This window comes from Plasmodium sp. gorilla clade G2, assembly GCF_900097015.1.
Source record: "Plasmodium sp. gorilla clade G2 genome assembly, contig: PADLG01_00_28, whole genome shotgun sequence".
NCBI classification, from domain to species: domain Eukaryota; phylum Apicomplexa; class Aconoidasida; order Haemosporida; family Plasmodiidae; genus Plasmodium; species Plasmodium adleri (nom. inval.).
Window position 1 is genome coordinate 1 of NW_021628876.1, and position 16,424 is coordinate 16,424.

The 16,424-nt window shown below is 17.5% G+C and overlaps 6 protein-coding genes across 6 annotated transcripts; 2 read left to right on the forward strand and 4 right to left on the reverse strand.

Moving 5' to 3' along the window:
- Positions 1–1,913: 1,913 nt before the first annotated feature.
- On the forward strand, positions 1,914–2,786 carry PADL01_0021800 (conserved Plasmodium protein, unknown function; the record flags this gene model as incomplete). Its single annotated transcript, XM_028680453.1, has 1 exon — positions 1,914–2,786. One exon carries the CDS (start codon positions 1,914–1,916, stop codon positions 2,784–2,786), a length of 873 nt encoding a protein of 290 aa, XP_028541231.1.
- Positions 2,787–3,642: 856 nt separating this feature from the next.
- Positions 3,643–9,023, forward strand: PADL01_0021900 (adenylyl cyclase alpha, putative; the record flags this gene model as incomplete). The annotated part of the gene is made up of 22 exons (XM_028680454.1): positions 3,643–3,759; positions 4,051–4,110; positions 4,198–4,248; positions 4,406–4,605; positions 4,684–4,834; positions 4,930–4,968; positions 5,076–5,174; positions 5,316–5,374; positions 5,498–5,555; positions 5,672–5,812; positions 5,955–6,042; positions 6,122–6,246; positions 6,381–6,472; positions 6,571–6,657; positions 6,934–7,010; positions 7,145–7,296; positions 7,431–7,688; positions 7,834–8,088; positions 8,197–8,283; positions 8,392–8,457; positions 8,579–8,650; positions 8,760–9,023. The coding sequence occupies 22 exons, from the start codon at positions 3,643–3,645 to the stop codon at positions 9,021–9,023; spliced, it is 2,598 nt and encodes an 865-aa protein (XP_028541232.1).
- Positions 9,024–9,309: 286 nt separating this feature from the next.
- PADL01_0022000 (rRNA biogenesis protein RRP5,putative) lies at positions 9,310–10,632 on the reverse strand (the record flags this gene model as incomplete). Its single annotated transcript, XM_028680455.1, has 1 exon — positions 9,310–10,632. One exon carries the CDS (start codon positions 10,630–10,632, stop codon positions 9,310–9,312), a length of 1,323 nt encoding a protein of 440 aa, XP_028541233.1.
- A 762-nt stretch (positions 10,633–11,394) lies between these two features.
- PADL01_0022100 (mitochondrial ribosomal protein L16 precursor, putative) lies at positions 11,395–11,940 on the reverse strand (the record flags this gene model as incomplete). The annotated part of the gene is made up of 1 exon (XM_028680456.1): positions 11,395–11,940. The coding sequence occupies one exon, from the start codon at positions 11,938–11,940 to the stop codon at positions 11,395–11,397; it is 546 nt and encodes a 181-aa protein (XP_028541234.1).
- A 1,127-nt stretch (positions 11,941–13,067) lies between these two features.
- PADL01_0022200 (secreted ookinete adhesive protein, putative) lies at positions 13,068–13,664 on the reverse strand (the record flags this gene model as incomplete). Its single annotated transcript, XM_028680457.1, has 1 exon — positions 13,068–13,664. The coding sequence occupies one exon, from the start codon at positions 13,662–13,664 to the stop codon at positions 13,068–13,070; it is 597 nt and encodes a 198-aa protein (XP_028541235.1).
- A 1,680-nt stretch (positions 13,665–15,344) lies between these two features.
- On the reverse strand, positions 15,345–15,784 carry PADL01_0022300 (conserved Plasmodium protein, unknown function; the record flags this gene model as incomplete). The annotated part of the gene is made up of 2 exons (XM_028680458.1): positions 15,345–15,443; positions 15,548–15,784. 2 exons carry the CDS (start codon positions 15,782–15,784, stop codon positions 15,345–15,347), a joined length of 336 nt encoding a protein of 111 aa, XP_028541236.1.
- Positions 15,785–16,424: the final 640 nt, after the last annotated feature.

Below are 16,424 nucleotides of genomic sequence, written 5' to 3' on the forward strand. Positions count from 1 at the left end.
AATAAAATATATATATATATATATATATATATAGTAATTATTTTTAATAGTGATTTTCTTTTGACCTTGTTGTTACCAAAAGATAAAAAATTGTTATTTTTAAAGTACTGAACACAAATATATTCATCATTATTATTATTGTTACTGTTTTTTTTTTTTTTTTTTTTTTTTTTTTTTTTTTTTTTTTTTTTTTTTTTTTTTTTTTTTTGCATATTTTACGTTCAGTGTATTGTAAGTTTTTAAAATAAGAAAAATAATATATATATATATATATATTAAATATAAAATCGTTTATGCATTATTAATATTTGTTTTATAGTCGATTCTTATGAATGAGAATTTTTTTTAATAAAGACTTTGTCATAAAAACACATGCCGATAAAAAAAAAAAATTAATAACGTTGTAATTTAATTTATTATTAAAATTATGTAGTCTTTGAATATTTTAATGTAACATTAATATGAAATGGATATTATGTTGTTTCATATATTTCCCTCTGCATTTAAAAAGGTTTATAAAAAAAAAAAATATATATATATCAATATTCTTATTATATATTTATTTTATTACGGTTAATTTTTTTATATAATATCTGTTCAATAATAAAACTGATAAATGATATATTATATCATATATATATATTTTAATTCCTACAATTTATATCAGTGAATATACATTATTTATTTTGGTTATATTATTATTCATAAATTACAACAAAATATATATACATATTATATATATGTATGAAAAGAAGGAAAAAAAACGAATTTATTTATTTTCATTTTATTATATATTTTTAATATATTTTTATTTTTATTTATATTTATTTTATATATTTTTATTTTATTTTACATATATAAATTATGCAGCCAAAAAATTAAATAATAGAGCATGCGCTAAAAATGAGAAGAGAAAAAAAAAAAAAGAAAACAGTAGTGGCCCTATAATATCTTATATAAATATATATTATAATATTATGTTTTATTATATACACATAAATGAATAAATATATATATATATATATATATATATAATTATGTATATTTTTATTTGATTTTATTTCAATTTTTTCTTGTTTATAAAATATAAAATTAAAAAAAAAGAATTTATGCAAATAATTATATATATATATATATATATATATATAATTTTGATGTTTATACTTATATATTTTTTATTTTGTTCATTTTTTTTCTTGGGGTATTAATATAATATATATTGTACACTCTAGTACCTTGTTTTTTATTTGTTTTTTTTTTGTTTTTTTTTTGTTTTTTTTTTTGTTTTTTTTTTCTTAGCATGCATTGAGGATTATATAATAATATATATATTTATATACAACGTATTATATATATTATATATATAATATATAGATCAATCCTTTTTCTTTTTTTTTTCTTTTTTTTTTTCTTTTTTTTTTTCTTTTTTTTTTTTTTGTTTTGTTCTTTCTCTATTTTTTTTTTTTTTACAGTGTTTTCCACACCCTGTCACTTGTCAATTTTTTTTTTTTTTTTTTTTTTTCTCTTATATATTTTATTTATATCAGTTTATTTTTATTGTTTTATTTTATTATTTTGAAATGTGTAGGGCTCTTTATTTTTGGTTTTAGTAAATAGGAAAAGGATATAAATGAGAAAGATTTGGATAGTGTAAATATTTTAAAATTGATATATATGAAAAAGAAAAAAAGGGAAGAAACATAATTAAAAATATATATATATATATATATATATGTAGAGATTTATATTTTTTATTTTTTATAAACTTAAAAATAAGGTCTTGATTAATTTCACTCTTCATATCCTTCTATTTTCTTTTCTTTTTTTTTTTTTTTTATTTTTTTTTTTTTAAAATATGTTGTTTTTATCAATGTTCATAAAACAGTAAGATTTAAAAAAAAAAAAAAAAAAAAATGATAAAAGTACTTGTTGCAGTGCTTTTTATATTGACTAAATTGGAAAATATTATAGGAGAGAATGAGAACAGTGTAAAAAATATATGTGTGTGTGATTTTACGGATAAATTAAATTTTTTACCTCTTGAGAAAACAAAAATTTTATGTGAATTAAAACCTAAACATGGTGAAGATATAAAAATAATAGCTAATAAAGAATATGAAATAAATTGTATGAATAATTCGAAAGTTTTCTGTCCATTAAAAGATACTTTTATTAATAATACAAATATAGCATTATATTCACCTAAATTAAATTATGAAATAAAAGATATAACACATAAGGGAAAAAGTGTATCAGTATATTATTTAAAAATTGATAAAGAAGCTTCAGATATATTTTTTTCATGTTCAATAAAACCAAAGCAAGTTTCTGGTTTATTAGAAGGAGAAGTACGTGTCGATTTAAAAAAACATATCAATGAAGAATATTCTATTTTTAATGAAGAAGATGATGTACATATTTGTGAGTTTTCAAGAGGTAATTTAGATATAACACCATCAGCTGGATTCTATCTAAAAAATTCAAGAAATGTAAGTTGTATTTATAGAGTTGTTCCAAATAAATTATTTTTAATCAAATTACCAAAACTTGATATAGTTACAGAAAAATTATTACCTAGTATTGTCAATTGTTTATCTGAATTTTCATTTATAAATTTTACTCTCAAACATGTTCAAGAAGGAGATACTTATATATCCTTTAATGTAATTTTTGGTGAATTTAAAAAACATTTCAATTTAACATGCTCCTTAGATTTATCAGATTTTAAACAGGAACCATGTAATGTCGGAAGGATAGCAAATATAACATTTATATTTACAAAATGAAGAAAAAAAAAAAACATATCTATTGTTAATAAAAATATAAATGTGTATGAAAAGTATATATATTTCTCTCATAATAAATAATATTATTTTCACCAACAAATATGTTATATATATATATTATATTATATATATGTATGTGATAATTTTTATGAAAAATTTTTAAAAGAGCATATATTTATATATATATCCATTTCATTTTAAATAGATCGACGGCAATATATTTATATATATGTTAATACGTTTAGACAAAAAATTATAAATTAATAAAATTATCATATATATGGAAACATTATATATTCAACATAAACAAAATATATATAAATTATAAGTGAGGCGAATAATTTAAATATATATATGTATGTATTATTATTTATTTATCTTATAATTATTACAATGTTTTAACATGAACTCTATTCATTGTTATTATTGATGTATTATTTTATTAAAATTATATATATTTTTATATACATATTATATATATATATATATATATATATATATTTTTTTATTTTTTTGGAATTTTATTTTTCCATATTTTCCAACATAATTAAACTGCTATACTTAAGATGGAAAAAAAAATTCAAAAATTATTATCTTTTGTCTTTTTAATTTAAAATTTTTTTTTTTTTTTTTTTTTTTTTTTTATAAAAGGTACAATTCGTTAATTATAAAAATGTTAAATTATATTGTAAAGGAGATTTTATTCCTTAAATATAATATATATATATATATATAATAATGTTGTGTGTAATTTATATTTTTTTCTGATATTATCCATTTGATTAAATATTCTATGAACACATAAATGTCAAGAGATATAAAATAATTAAACTCTTTTATGTTTTCATAACACATAATGCCAGAACTAAAACAAATATATGCAAATGATATTTTCGATAATGAAAAGCTGAAAAGATTTTTCTTAAAATATAGATCAAAAGAAAAAGTATTATATTCCTTTACATCAGAAAATGTAAATATTACACACTTAAAAATAAAATTATAATAAGATAAACAAAAAAATATTTAAAAATGTATAAATTAAATATGTTTGATATGTCTATAACTATCTGATTTTTTTTTTTTTTTTTTCTTCTTTTAACAAAGATAAAGTGATAAATATTTTTTAATATTATACTTTTATAAAATTTATGAATAATAAATATAAAATATATATATATATATATATATATATATATCCTACATTTAATTTTTCTAAATAAATGTAAAAGTCGTAATATGAGAAATTCTTCTTATTCTGTAGGATATTATAATTGAAGAAAAAAGAAAAAGAAAAAATAACTTATGCATGTTAAAATATAAAGTAAATAAGAAAAATTAAAATATATACAAATAAATGTAAATATATATATACATATATATATATATATTTTTCTTTTGAACAATATAGAATATATGTCTTAATATATATACAAGCAAATTTTTCGAATACTCCAAATGGGTATATTTATTTTTGATCATATTTTCAAAAGATTTTTTCTATCTTCTTTTAAACAAAGTTAAAATGAAAAATATAAAAGATAGATATCAATATTGATATATATATATATATATATATATATATATATATATATATATATATATATTTTTCTTATTAGAAATATGATTTTCTATCAGATATTTTTATTTCCCTTTTATTATTTGGATGTCTGATCGAAATAATTTTTAATTTTTTAATGGATACAACATATATTTTTTATTTTATGTTTTTTGATATTATATCATTCATATTGTTATTCTTTGATATCTTTCTTTTCGAAAAATATTTTTTTGACTTTTTTATTTACTTTACAAATGGGTAGTCTGAAATGAACAATTATATGATATATATATATATATGTATATATTTATGTGTATTTATATTTTTATCTTTTAGCTTATTTGCATGGAAAAAAATTGAAAAAGATTATGTAATATATCTAATACAATTATTTAAATCCTTACGCATTATTAAGATATATCGTTTAGTAATTAATTTTATAAAAAAGCACACCAAAGAAAAATACAAGCACAGAAATGAGTGGAATGTAACAAATAAATTAATATATACTTATAAGTATAGTAAATATATATATATATATATATGTACATATTTATTTATTTATTTATTTATTTATTACAGTTTGAAAAAATGGAAAGTATGAAGAATAGACCATTGAAGGTATAAATAAAAAACAAAAAAATATACTTTTTAAAGAATATATGTAAATGTGTTCATATATAGAAAGATTCATTCACATATAATTTAATTTATTTTATTTTTTTTAGGAAAGTTTAAAGTTTACAAATAAAATGCATTTAGCTCTTATCAAAAGATATTTCATGTCTTTAATTTTTATAATGTTATCTTATATAATGATAGAAATAGTAAGGAATTAAATAAAAAAAAAAAAAAAAAAAATCATACATTTTCATATATGTTCAACATAAGTTAATTTTATTTTATCATTTTTGAATATTTTTTTTTTTTTTTTTTTTTTTTTTTCTTCTTTTTTGGTTTATGGATAGATATATATCTCCAAGGAAAGCAAAAACCCAATGAATTATTTCATCTATAATTTGGATCTGTTACAAAAAAAAAAAAAAAAAAAAATATAGACACATATTTATTTATAACTTATATTATATTCTTCTTTTATGACTTGATTATATATTTTATTTCTTTATTTTTTTTTAAACCAATTTTGTAGTATAATATTTGATGAATTTTATGAAAAGGAATTTTTAAAAGCTCTATACTTTTATAGTGTACATGAAAAAAAAAAAAAATATTATACATATATATAATATATATATATATATCATATGACAAATATAAAAGTATATATCATAAATGTATTCATATATTAAACCTTATATTATAGACTATTCAGAAAAATAAAAGAGATGAGGAATATTTAATAAGTATTAAATCAAAAAGGAAATTGCAAAATTTTATTAACAAGAAGGAAATAGATATATCAGGAATTAATTACCTTCTTTGGGATTTCTCAAACATATCACATGTAAAAAGAAGAAAATATATACAACAAAAAAATAATGAAATATGGTCTATTCTAAATATATAACAAAAGCAAACATATGAATATGTTATATATATATATATATATATATATATATATATATATTATATTTTTATGTACTTAGAATAATCTATTAAAATTTGTTAGTCCTTCAAGTGCTAGCCAAAATGTCGAAGAAGAAATTATTTTGGACCATACAATTAAGAACTTAAGTAAAGAATAAAAAAATATAAATAAGGTATTTTAATATTATATATGTAAGATATATAAAAATATATATATTTTTTATAGATGAATTGAGATACTTTGAAACAAAGATATATGAATCCAAAGATTTTATATTTTATATAAATATAAAGAGATATATAGAAAGAATTATTAAAAATATTATAATATTGAAAATATTTATTATAATAGTAAAGTTTGAAAGGAATTATACATATATATATATATTTATATGTATATGTGTGTATATGTGTGTGTAGTATTTATAATATATTATAAATTTATTATGATATAATGATCTTTTCATTTTTTTATTTCTTTATAGTTTTCTTTTATAATATTGTTCTATTTTACGTGCGAATTAAATGTCTTATTATTTCCTATAGAAAGCATATTGAAAAAATTAAAACTTATGAAGTATTTTTATATAGAAAATTATGCATATCGTGTGTATAGAATATTATTATGTATACAGTAATATATATATATATATATATATTTTTTTTCTTTTGTAGATCAAATCCGACCCTAGCTTTGGAGATGCAAGAAGAATTATTAAACCACGAGTTGAAAAATATACTAATAAACACAAAATTGAAGAGGTAAATTGTTATTCAATATATATTATAAGAAAAAAATGATAAAAAAAAAAAAAAAAAAATAGTGCCTTTTTTTGAATTTAAATAAAAACATTTTTAATGGTTGTGTAGTTGCAATAGAAAATGTCTATTAGACAAAAATATAATAATATATAAGAAAAAATAAGACAATAAAGATATTTCAAATATGTTAGGCATAAATATATATATATATATATATATATATATATATATATATATATATTTATTTATTTTATTTTATTTTAATTTTTCCTTTAGGAAAAGCATTAAAGAAAATTATGAAATTTTAAAAATGGAAGAAAACTTAATGAAATTAGGAACATTAATGTTATTAGGTTATAAAATTGGGAAATATATATATATATATATATATATATATATATGTATGTATTTTTATTTTTATATATATCTTATTTTTCATATATTATAATGTTTTATCTTTTCTTTTCTTTTTTTTATGATTTTATAGGTTTTGGTGAAGCAGGAGCTAAAATAATTTCAAAAAATATTAATGAACAAGAAAGAGTAAATTTATTGATCAATGGTGAAATTGTTTATTCTGTTTTTTCATTTTGCGACATACGAAATTTTACAGAAATAACAGAAGTTTTAAAAGAAAAGGTAAAAGGATATAACATATTTTTTGTTATACTACATGAAGGGAATAAATACACACACACATACATACATATCTATATATATATATATATATATATATATATATATATATATATATATATATATATATTTAACAGATTATGATTTTCATAAATTTGATTGCTGAAATAATACACGAGTGTTGTGATTTTTATGGTGGAACAATAAACAAAAATATTGGTGATGCATTTTTATTAGTTTGGAAATATCAAAAAAAAGAATTTTCGAATAAAAAAATGAATATTTTTAAGTCTCTAAATAATAATTATGATGAATATTCAGAAAAAGAAAATATAAACAGGATATGCGATTTGGCATTTCTATCAACAGTGCAAACGTTAATTAAACTTAGAAAGGTATAAAGAATATGAAGAAGAAAATATATAAAAAGGATTAAAATAATATCTATTTTGTATATTAAATTAAATATTACTATATGATAATTGTTATTATTATTATTTTTTGTCACACACACATATATATATATATTACATTTTGAAGTCGGAAAAAATACATATATTTCTAAATAGTGAAAATATGGATGAGTTAATTAAGAATAACATTTTGGAGTTAAGTTTTGGACTTCATTTTGGATGGGCTATAGAAGGAGCAATAGGAAGTAGTTACAAAATTGATTTATCATATTTATCAGAAAATGTAAATATAGCTAGTCGATTACAAGAGATTTCTAAAATATATAAAAACAATATTGTTATATCAGGAGATTTCTACGATAATATGTCAGAAAAATTTAAAGTAATATATTATGTCACTAAAACATATATATATATATATATATATATATATATTTATATATATGTATGTATTTGTGTGTGTGTGTTTATATATGTATATATATTTAAGAATTCTCTTAGAAAAATCGATAGGGTTACTCTTAAAGGATGTAGGAACCCATTAAGTTTATATACATTTGATATATGTCTTAATAAGGTTAATTTTTTTTGGAGGCAAGAGTATATAAATATGCATATAAACACATATATATATATATATATATATATATATATATATATGAAATATCATATTTATATATATTAGATTACGAAGAAAGTTAATATGGAAAATTTTGACGCCAATCCCCATTTTGACATAAAACTTTTAAAGGTTATTCTGATATTATAAAATTGTCTCTTTTTATTCATTTTTAATATATATAAATATAAATATATATATATGTATATATTGATACTAATATATCATATAAATGCATTAAAAATAATTGCAGGTTTTTGATGATATAAAAAAGAAAGCCGAACGAAAAAAAAGAAAAAAAGAAGTTCTTAATCTTTCATATAATGTAAGGCTACACATATATTTAAAACATAACATATATAAATAAATAGATTAATATATATATATATATATATATATTTTATTTATGTAATCTTTAACTTTTATATTTTTAGCTTTATGAAGAATATGCAAGAAATGAGGACATAAAATTCATAAAGATACAGTATCCTAAAGATTATTTGGAGCAATTCAAAATTGCCCTTGAATCATATTTAATAGGGAAATGGAATGTATCAAAAAATATACTAGAATATTTAAAAAAAAATAATATTTTTGAAGATCAAATTGTTAATCAGCTGTGGAACTTTTTGAGTATGAACAATTTTCTTGCACCCAATGATTGGTGTGGATATAGAAAATTTTTACAAAAGTCATAAAAATTATTTTATATATATATATAAAATATTGATACCAATAAAAGTATTGAGTTAATTATTTTTTTTTGAAAGACAAAAAAATTGAAATAAAAAATAAAAATATATATATATATATATATATATATATATATATATATATATATATTTAATGTTGTACGTAAAAAATATATAAATAAATACCAATTGGGAATTTTACATAACAAATGAATTATATGACAACTAATATATATATATTTATATATTTACACATTGATAACAATTTTATTGATTTAATTTTTGCTATTACTCATACAAGTGCGTTTAAACTCTCAACATAATTATAGGCCTTCTCCTGAACAGTTTTTTGACTGTGCATATTTCCTTGACTTTTTTCGAATAGAAGCCATTTTGTAAAAATAATTTTCATAACTCTTGGTTTAAATTTATATGACAAAAACCTTTCAAATATATTTCTAATAAATTGTAGTTCTTTTAAATTTAATTTGATTTTTTCTTTATTTTCATTTTTTGTTAATGAATTGATATGTATATCTAGATAAGTAAACCAGAGGTCTGACCTTTTAGGATATTCTTGAATTAATTTTTCGAAATATGTTTTTCCTCTTTCTTTATTTGAATATTTATATTCAAAACGTGCAGCATTAATTATCATACTTAGATGTTTTTTTTTAGGTAAGGAATGTAAAGATTTTAATAAAATATTATGTGCATATTCTTCATCTTTAAATGTATTATGTAATATTTGTAAATAACATGACCATATTTTTTTAGAATATTTAAATTTTTTAATTGCTTCTTCACATAATTCTTTTAATTGTATTAATTTTTTATTTTTTTTTAATATATTAATTGTATGTAAATAAATTGATTTTTCATTATTACATAATAATGCTCTTTTAAAAATATCATCTAATTTATCACCATATAAACATTCCATATTTATATAACATAAATATATATTTAGCTTTTCATCGATTTCATGAATATCAATAGTTTTTAATGCTCTTTCTGCAATTTTTCTAGCTTCTTCTAAATTATTTTGTTCTAAATAAAAAGCGATATAACTGATCCATATAGCGCTCTTATTTTTTTCCGAGGCTATTAGTCTTTCATAATCGAATGGTGTTACTTTATTATTATTATTAATAATACTATCATTATTTTTTAATTGTGTATTATTATTATCATCTATAATGTGGTCATCATGATCACTTATAATATCATCATGGTCATATATAATATCATCTTCATGATCACTTATAATATCGTCATCATTCATTTCATCATTATTTGTTAATTTTTTATCCTTCTTTTTTTTATTCTTTTTTTTGGAGCTGTCGTTAATATTATCCAATTTGTCATTTTCCTTTTCCTTTTTATTTTTATTTTTTTTGTGTTTTTTCTCTTCATATATATTTGAATACAAACTTAAATTGCTCGTTTCATTTATTTCTTTAGTTACAGATTTCCCCTCCGTTTTTTTCTTTTCTTTCTTTTTTTTCTTTTTTTTATTTATTTGTTCATCTTTAATATGGATGATTTTTTTGTTGGTTTTATTTTCATCTTCCTTCTTATTTGTTATATAACTATCTTCTTTTTGTTCAACCATTCTGTATAGTTTGTATATCAACAATATATATATATATATATTTATTTATTTATATTAATAAAAAATATATTTTATTTATTAATTTAATACATGTTGATTTTATTTTTTATCTTCTGTAAAAATAGAAAAAAAATAAAAAATTACTTTTTTTTGGAAATGTTTATTTATTCAAATAAAAGGAACATCTTTAAAAATATTTATATTTTTTTCTATATTCTTTTATTTTTTTTTTTTATTTCTTAATGTAATAAATAAATTATGTATATAATAATGATATAAAATAACTGTTTTTTTTTTTTTTTTTCTTTTTTTTTTTTTTTTTTATTAATTAAAAGAGTGTTGTAAATAAATAAATTAATATACATATTATAAAAATATATAATTGTATAATACAATTTTAATACTAAAAAAATTTATATATATATTATATATATAGTATATATTTTATATTCACGTATATAATGCAAATATCTTCATTTTTGTTATTGTTATGAGATTTTATATATAAAAATATGAAACAAAAAAATAGGTTTTGATTATTTCGTCATTTTATAATAACTTTATAAAAATGATATATTTTAATTAAGGTAATTATTTTTATATTATTGAAATATATGATATTTTGAATATACCATATGTATATTTTTTCTGAGAATGAAATATAATGTTATAAATAAAATGAATAAATAAATAAATACAAAAATATATATATATATATATATATATTTTTTTTAATATAAAAATATTTTGTTAATAACCCTTTTAATCTTCATCTTTTTTTTGAAACAATTTTGATTTAAATTGATTAAAATGTTTGAGTTGGTCGTTTTTTACTTTTTGTTGTGATATATATTTAATATTATGAACTCTGAATAAATTATTTTGTGTTCTAAATACACAAGGTATAGCTACTTTTGCTGCTGCTTTTTTTAATACTCTATATACAGGGTCATCAAACCCTAATGTATTGAATGGACTTATGGTAGGTATAGAAAAAATAGTTTTTCCTGATGGTACTCTAGCTACAAAATGATCAATAATACCTTTACCTTGTCCCATTTTTGTTCCATCAGGTTTTTTTGTTACACTATAAGTTGCATGAACATCAATAAAATATTCTTTTTTCTTTCCTAAATATTTTCTTATTGTTTGTTTCATTTCAGCTAATTTTTCTCCTCTTATTCTTTTTGGACAAGCAGCTATTAATGATTTCCCAATTTTTATATCTGGTCCATTCAAAGGTGTTATTCTACCTTTGGGCGCTTTTAATCGAACAGGCAGAGGACTTTTATAAATTATCGGAGGCATCTTAATTTATTTCCTTTTTTAAACATACACATATTAAATATATATTATACTTATCATATATATATATTATATATATATGTTTGTTTTATTATAATGAATTATTTTAATAAAATAAAAAATACATACACACAATAAAATATATATATATATGAAAATTATTATATGTATTATTCATATATGTATTGATAAATAATTTAATTTAATTTAATTTAATTTAATTTCTTTTTTTTTTTTTTTTTTTTTTTTTTTTTTTTATGCGCACTAGGAGATAATAAGATAAAATTTAATATATATGAATCTTATTAATAATGATGTAATTATATAAATAATTATATTTTATAAATTTCCATTTTACTTATTTTTTATTTTTTTGAAAAATATATATTTAACATTATTAATAATCTTCCTATGGTTTCTCCTGCTTTGTAAATCTTTTCATATTTTAAAATTATAATTTATAGTATTAAATATATATATATATATATATATATATATATATATTATTTTAAATACTACACACATATAATATATTCTAACATTTATTCATATATATATTAAAATATATATATATATATATTTTTTTTTTGTTGCTACATCTTTTATGTGTATGTCATGATTGTTAAAATATTCAACAATTAACTTAAAATGTTTTTCATGTTATGTGTTATTTATGAACATTCGTGGTGTTAGTACATTGGTAAATATTGTATATATATAAAAATAAAAATTATGTAACAAAAAAAAAAAAGTATACATATATACATACATATATATATATATAGTGTAAAAACAAAGAATGAAAACAAAATATTAGAATATGTTTAAATTTGTTTATTTGTGATAAGAAGTACATATTTGACGGCATAACATATTTAATATATATATATATATATATATGTATATATAAACAGAATAAATGAATTATTTCTTTTTTCTTAAAAATAAACAAGCAAGATATAATATGTATGAACTATTAATTTTTAAAAAAAATGATATTTACTATATTCATCCAAATAAAAATATTTATATATCAATTATTCTTTTGTACAAATTAAAAATTCTGATTAGATTCATTTATTTATATTAACCATTTTCTTGCTTTCTTTTTTTTTATTATATATTATAACTTAACATGAGCAAGAACAACTACATTCTTCTGTTTGGACTCCTGTAACACTTTTGCAGGAGGAATAGCATTCGGTTATTTTATTTTCTGATCCTGTTCCTTCGTCGGTTTCGGGGTCAACCTCTGGTTCTACTTCGGGTTCGACTTCTGGTTCGACTTCTGGTTCAACTTCTGGTTCTACTTCAGGTTCGACTTCTGGTTCGACTTCTGGTTCAACTTCAGGTTCCAATTCCGGTTCAGTTCCTTGTTCTGATTTTTCAAGTGGCAAGTCATTACATTGTCTGGAACGAGAAGATGTCTTTGTCATTTTTTTACGATATCTCTTAGATCCCTTACTTGCATGTCTATATTTCATTGAAAAACCTGTTTTATTTTTACAACTACATTCGCATTCACAAAAATTGTCTGGGAGACATTTAATGCATTCCTTTCCAGTTTTTTTAGGTGAAAATATATCTACGGCTGAATAGTTCTTTATATTACTATTATTGTGGTAATGAACGTATGAAGTCCTATTTTCGGATTTGTTTCTTACCCCTTTACCATATGCTAACGTAAGAAGGAGTGTTAAAAGAAAGAAACATGTAGATTTTTTCATCTTTATATATAAGTATATTTTATTATAGTAAAAATTAATATAAGAAAAAACAAAAAAAAAAAAAAAGGATGAAATTAAAGAAAGGAAAAGAAAATATTCAAAATTATATTTATGTAATTGTTCACTTTTATAAAAAAAATAAAAAGATAAAGAAAAGGGAAAAAATGAATATTTCTCAATAAGTAGAATTGATGTTATATTATTTATGAATATTAAAAAATAATAAAAATAAAAACTTATTAAAATAAAAACTAAAATATATTATTAATTGTAAAAATATTTGATATTTGTCAAAAAAATCTATTAATAATTAAGAAAATTAAAAAAAGACAATTTTTTTTTAGAAAATTTTTTGGTTGTTACTTTTATATAAATAGCTATATATAATCTTTTTTTTTTTTTTTTTTTTTTTTAAATAGCCATATGTATTTTTTTTTTTTTTTTTAAAGCTATATGTATTAAATTATATTATATTATATTATTTTTTATTTTTTTTTTTTTGGGTATCCAAATATATGTTATGGATTAATCCTATGATCTATTCATTTTTGATGCATATATCATGTAGACGTTTATTAATTCATAATAGTATACAATATAATGAGGAATATAACATAAAAATGAATCAAATTTATTTTATTTTATTTTAATATAATTTAATTTAATTTTTTTTAATAATGGAAACGAGGATATATTTTGAGGATAATATGATTTTTATTTATGTACAACCATTTTAAATACGTATGTGCTAGCCAAAAAAAAAAAAAAAAAAAAAAAAAAAAAAAAAAAAAAAAAAAATTTATATATATATATATATATATATATATATATATAATCGACAGTATTTTTATTGTTTCATTAAATAAATATATGTATACTATATATAAATATATAGCTAATATTCTTATAATTATTTTATATGTTATTTTACAAAAACAGTACATTGAATATTTTAATTAAAATAGAACATAAATATTGTGTTTGATAATATAGAAATTGGAAAATATCACAATTTATAATTATGTAAATATATAAATGTAAACATATATATATATATATATATATATATATATATATATATATATATATATATATATACCCATTTATGTAAAAAATATTATAACTGTTATAATTTTTTTTTTTTTTTTTTTTCTTTTTTTGTGCTATACTATAGAATTGATAAATGCACTAATTTTATTAAAACTATAAAACTTTAACACACTGTTTTTAAATAATGTTCCATAAATAGAAAATATATATATATATAATAAACATTAAATATAATAATAACTAATATATTTAAAAAAGAAAAAGACATATATTAAAAAATATACTTATGTATATATAATATACGTCCTCAGTATTGTTTTGATCATAAATCAATCTACATATATTATTGTACATGGTTAAAAACTTATTTTTTTAAAAAATACATATATATATATAATACTATATTTATAATTTTGTTTTATATATATTTATTTATAAATAAATGATACATAAGAAAAATGAACCATATTTTACAATGTTTTATTTTTTCTACTTAACAAAAAAATTTTTATATAATAATACAAATATATAATGTATAAGATAATATTCCAAGATAAATAGTTTTATATAATGTAATTTTTTCTGTCATTTTTATTTTTACAATATTTTTTGTAATATATACACATCCTCCTAATTACAACAACATGTGTACTTTTTAGCTTTTGCCTTTTTAATTATAGGGTCCATATAATGAACCGTATAATTTTTCATCATGAAATATGGATGAAACTAAAAAAAAAAAAAAAAAATAAATAAATAAATATATATATATATATAAATATATATATATACTATATAATATTATATTATATTGTATTATTATATTTGTTTACCTTTGGTGCTGCAAATAAGCTTTTGTCAAATGTAAAACTGTAAGATTCTTGTACGTATTTTTTTTCATACTCACTTGATAAATGATTTACATTAGTATTAACAGTATGAGTTTTATTTTTTTCATTTAGATCTGTTGTTTTATTTTCATTTTTATCATTTTCCTTGTCATTTTTGGTTGCACCGTTTTCATTCATCGTTACAGTTGCTTCAGGTTTATTGTCTGAACTATTCGCCATTTTAATAGTCCTATATATATAATTATATATATATTTTTATATATTATTTTTTATTTTATTATATTTTTTAAAAGTTATCCATTTTATTAATTTTGATATTTTCATCTAACTTTTTTTCCCTAGGTACAATTAAATAAAAGTATATATTTTAATTTAAATGAGAAATAAATAATTTTTTATAGTATTAATTTCATATTCTTTTAAAAATTTATTTCGTTTTACTTTTTCGGTGTTATTTATGTTATTTTTTAATTAGTAGGAATTTATAATACGGTAAAGATATATATATGTATATAATATATATATGTATGCATTTTATATTATATAGATATTTATAAAAAAAATACAGATAAAACAATTATTTATATATATAATATTTATATATTACTATTTTTTCTTTTTGATTTTATTTTTGGAAAAATAATTTTTATATTATATTCATTATTATCAAAATATTTGTGTGCGAGAAAAAAAATTATCAAAAGACATAAATATATATATATATAATAATTTCAGTATGTCCTATTTGAGATCATCGATTTATAAAAATAAATATAAATAAGAGATATATATATGTTTCTTTATATATTTTTAATGTTATATTTTTATTTTTTTTTTTTCAATTATATTAAGACATAAA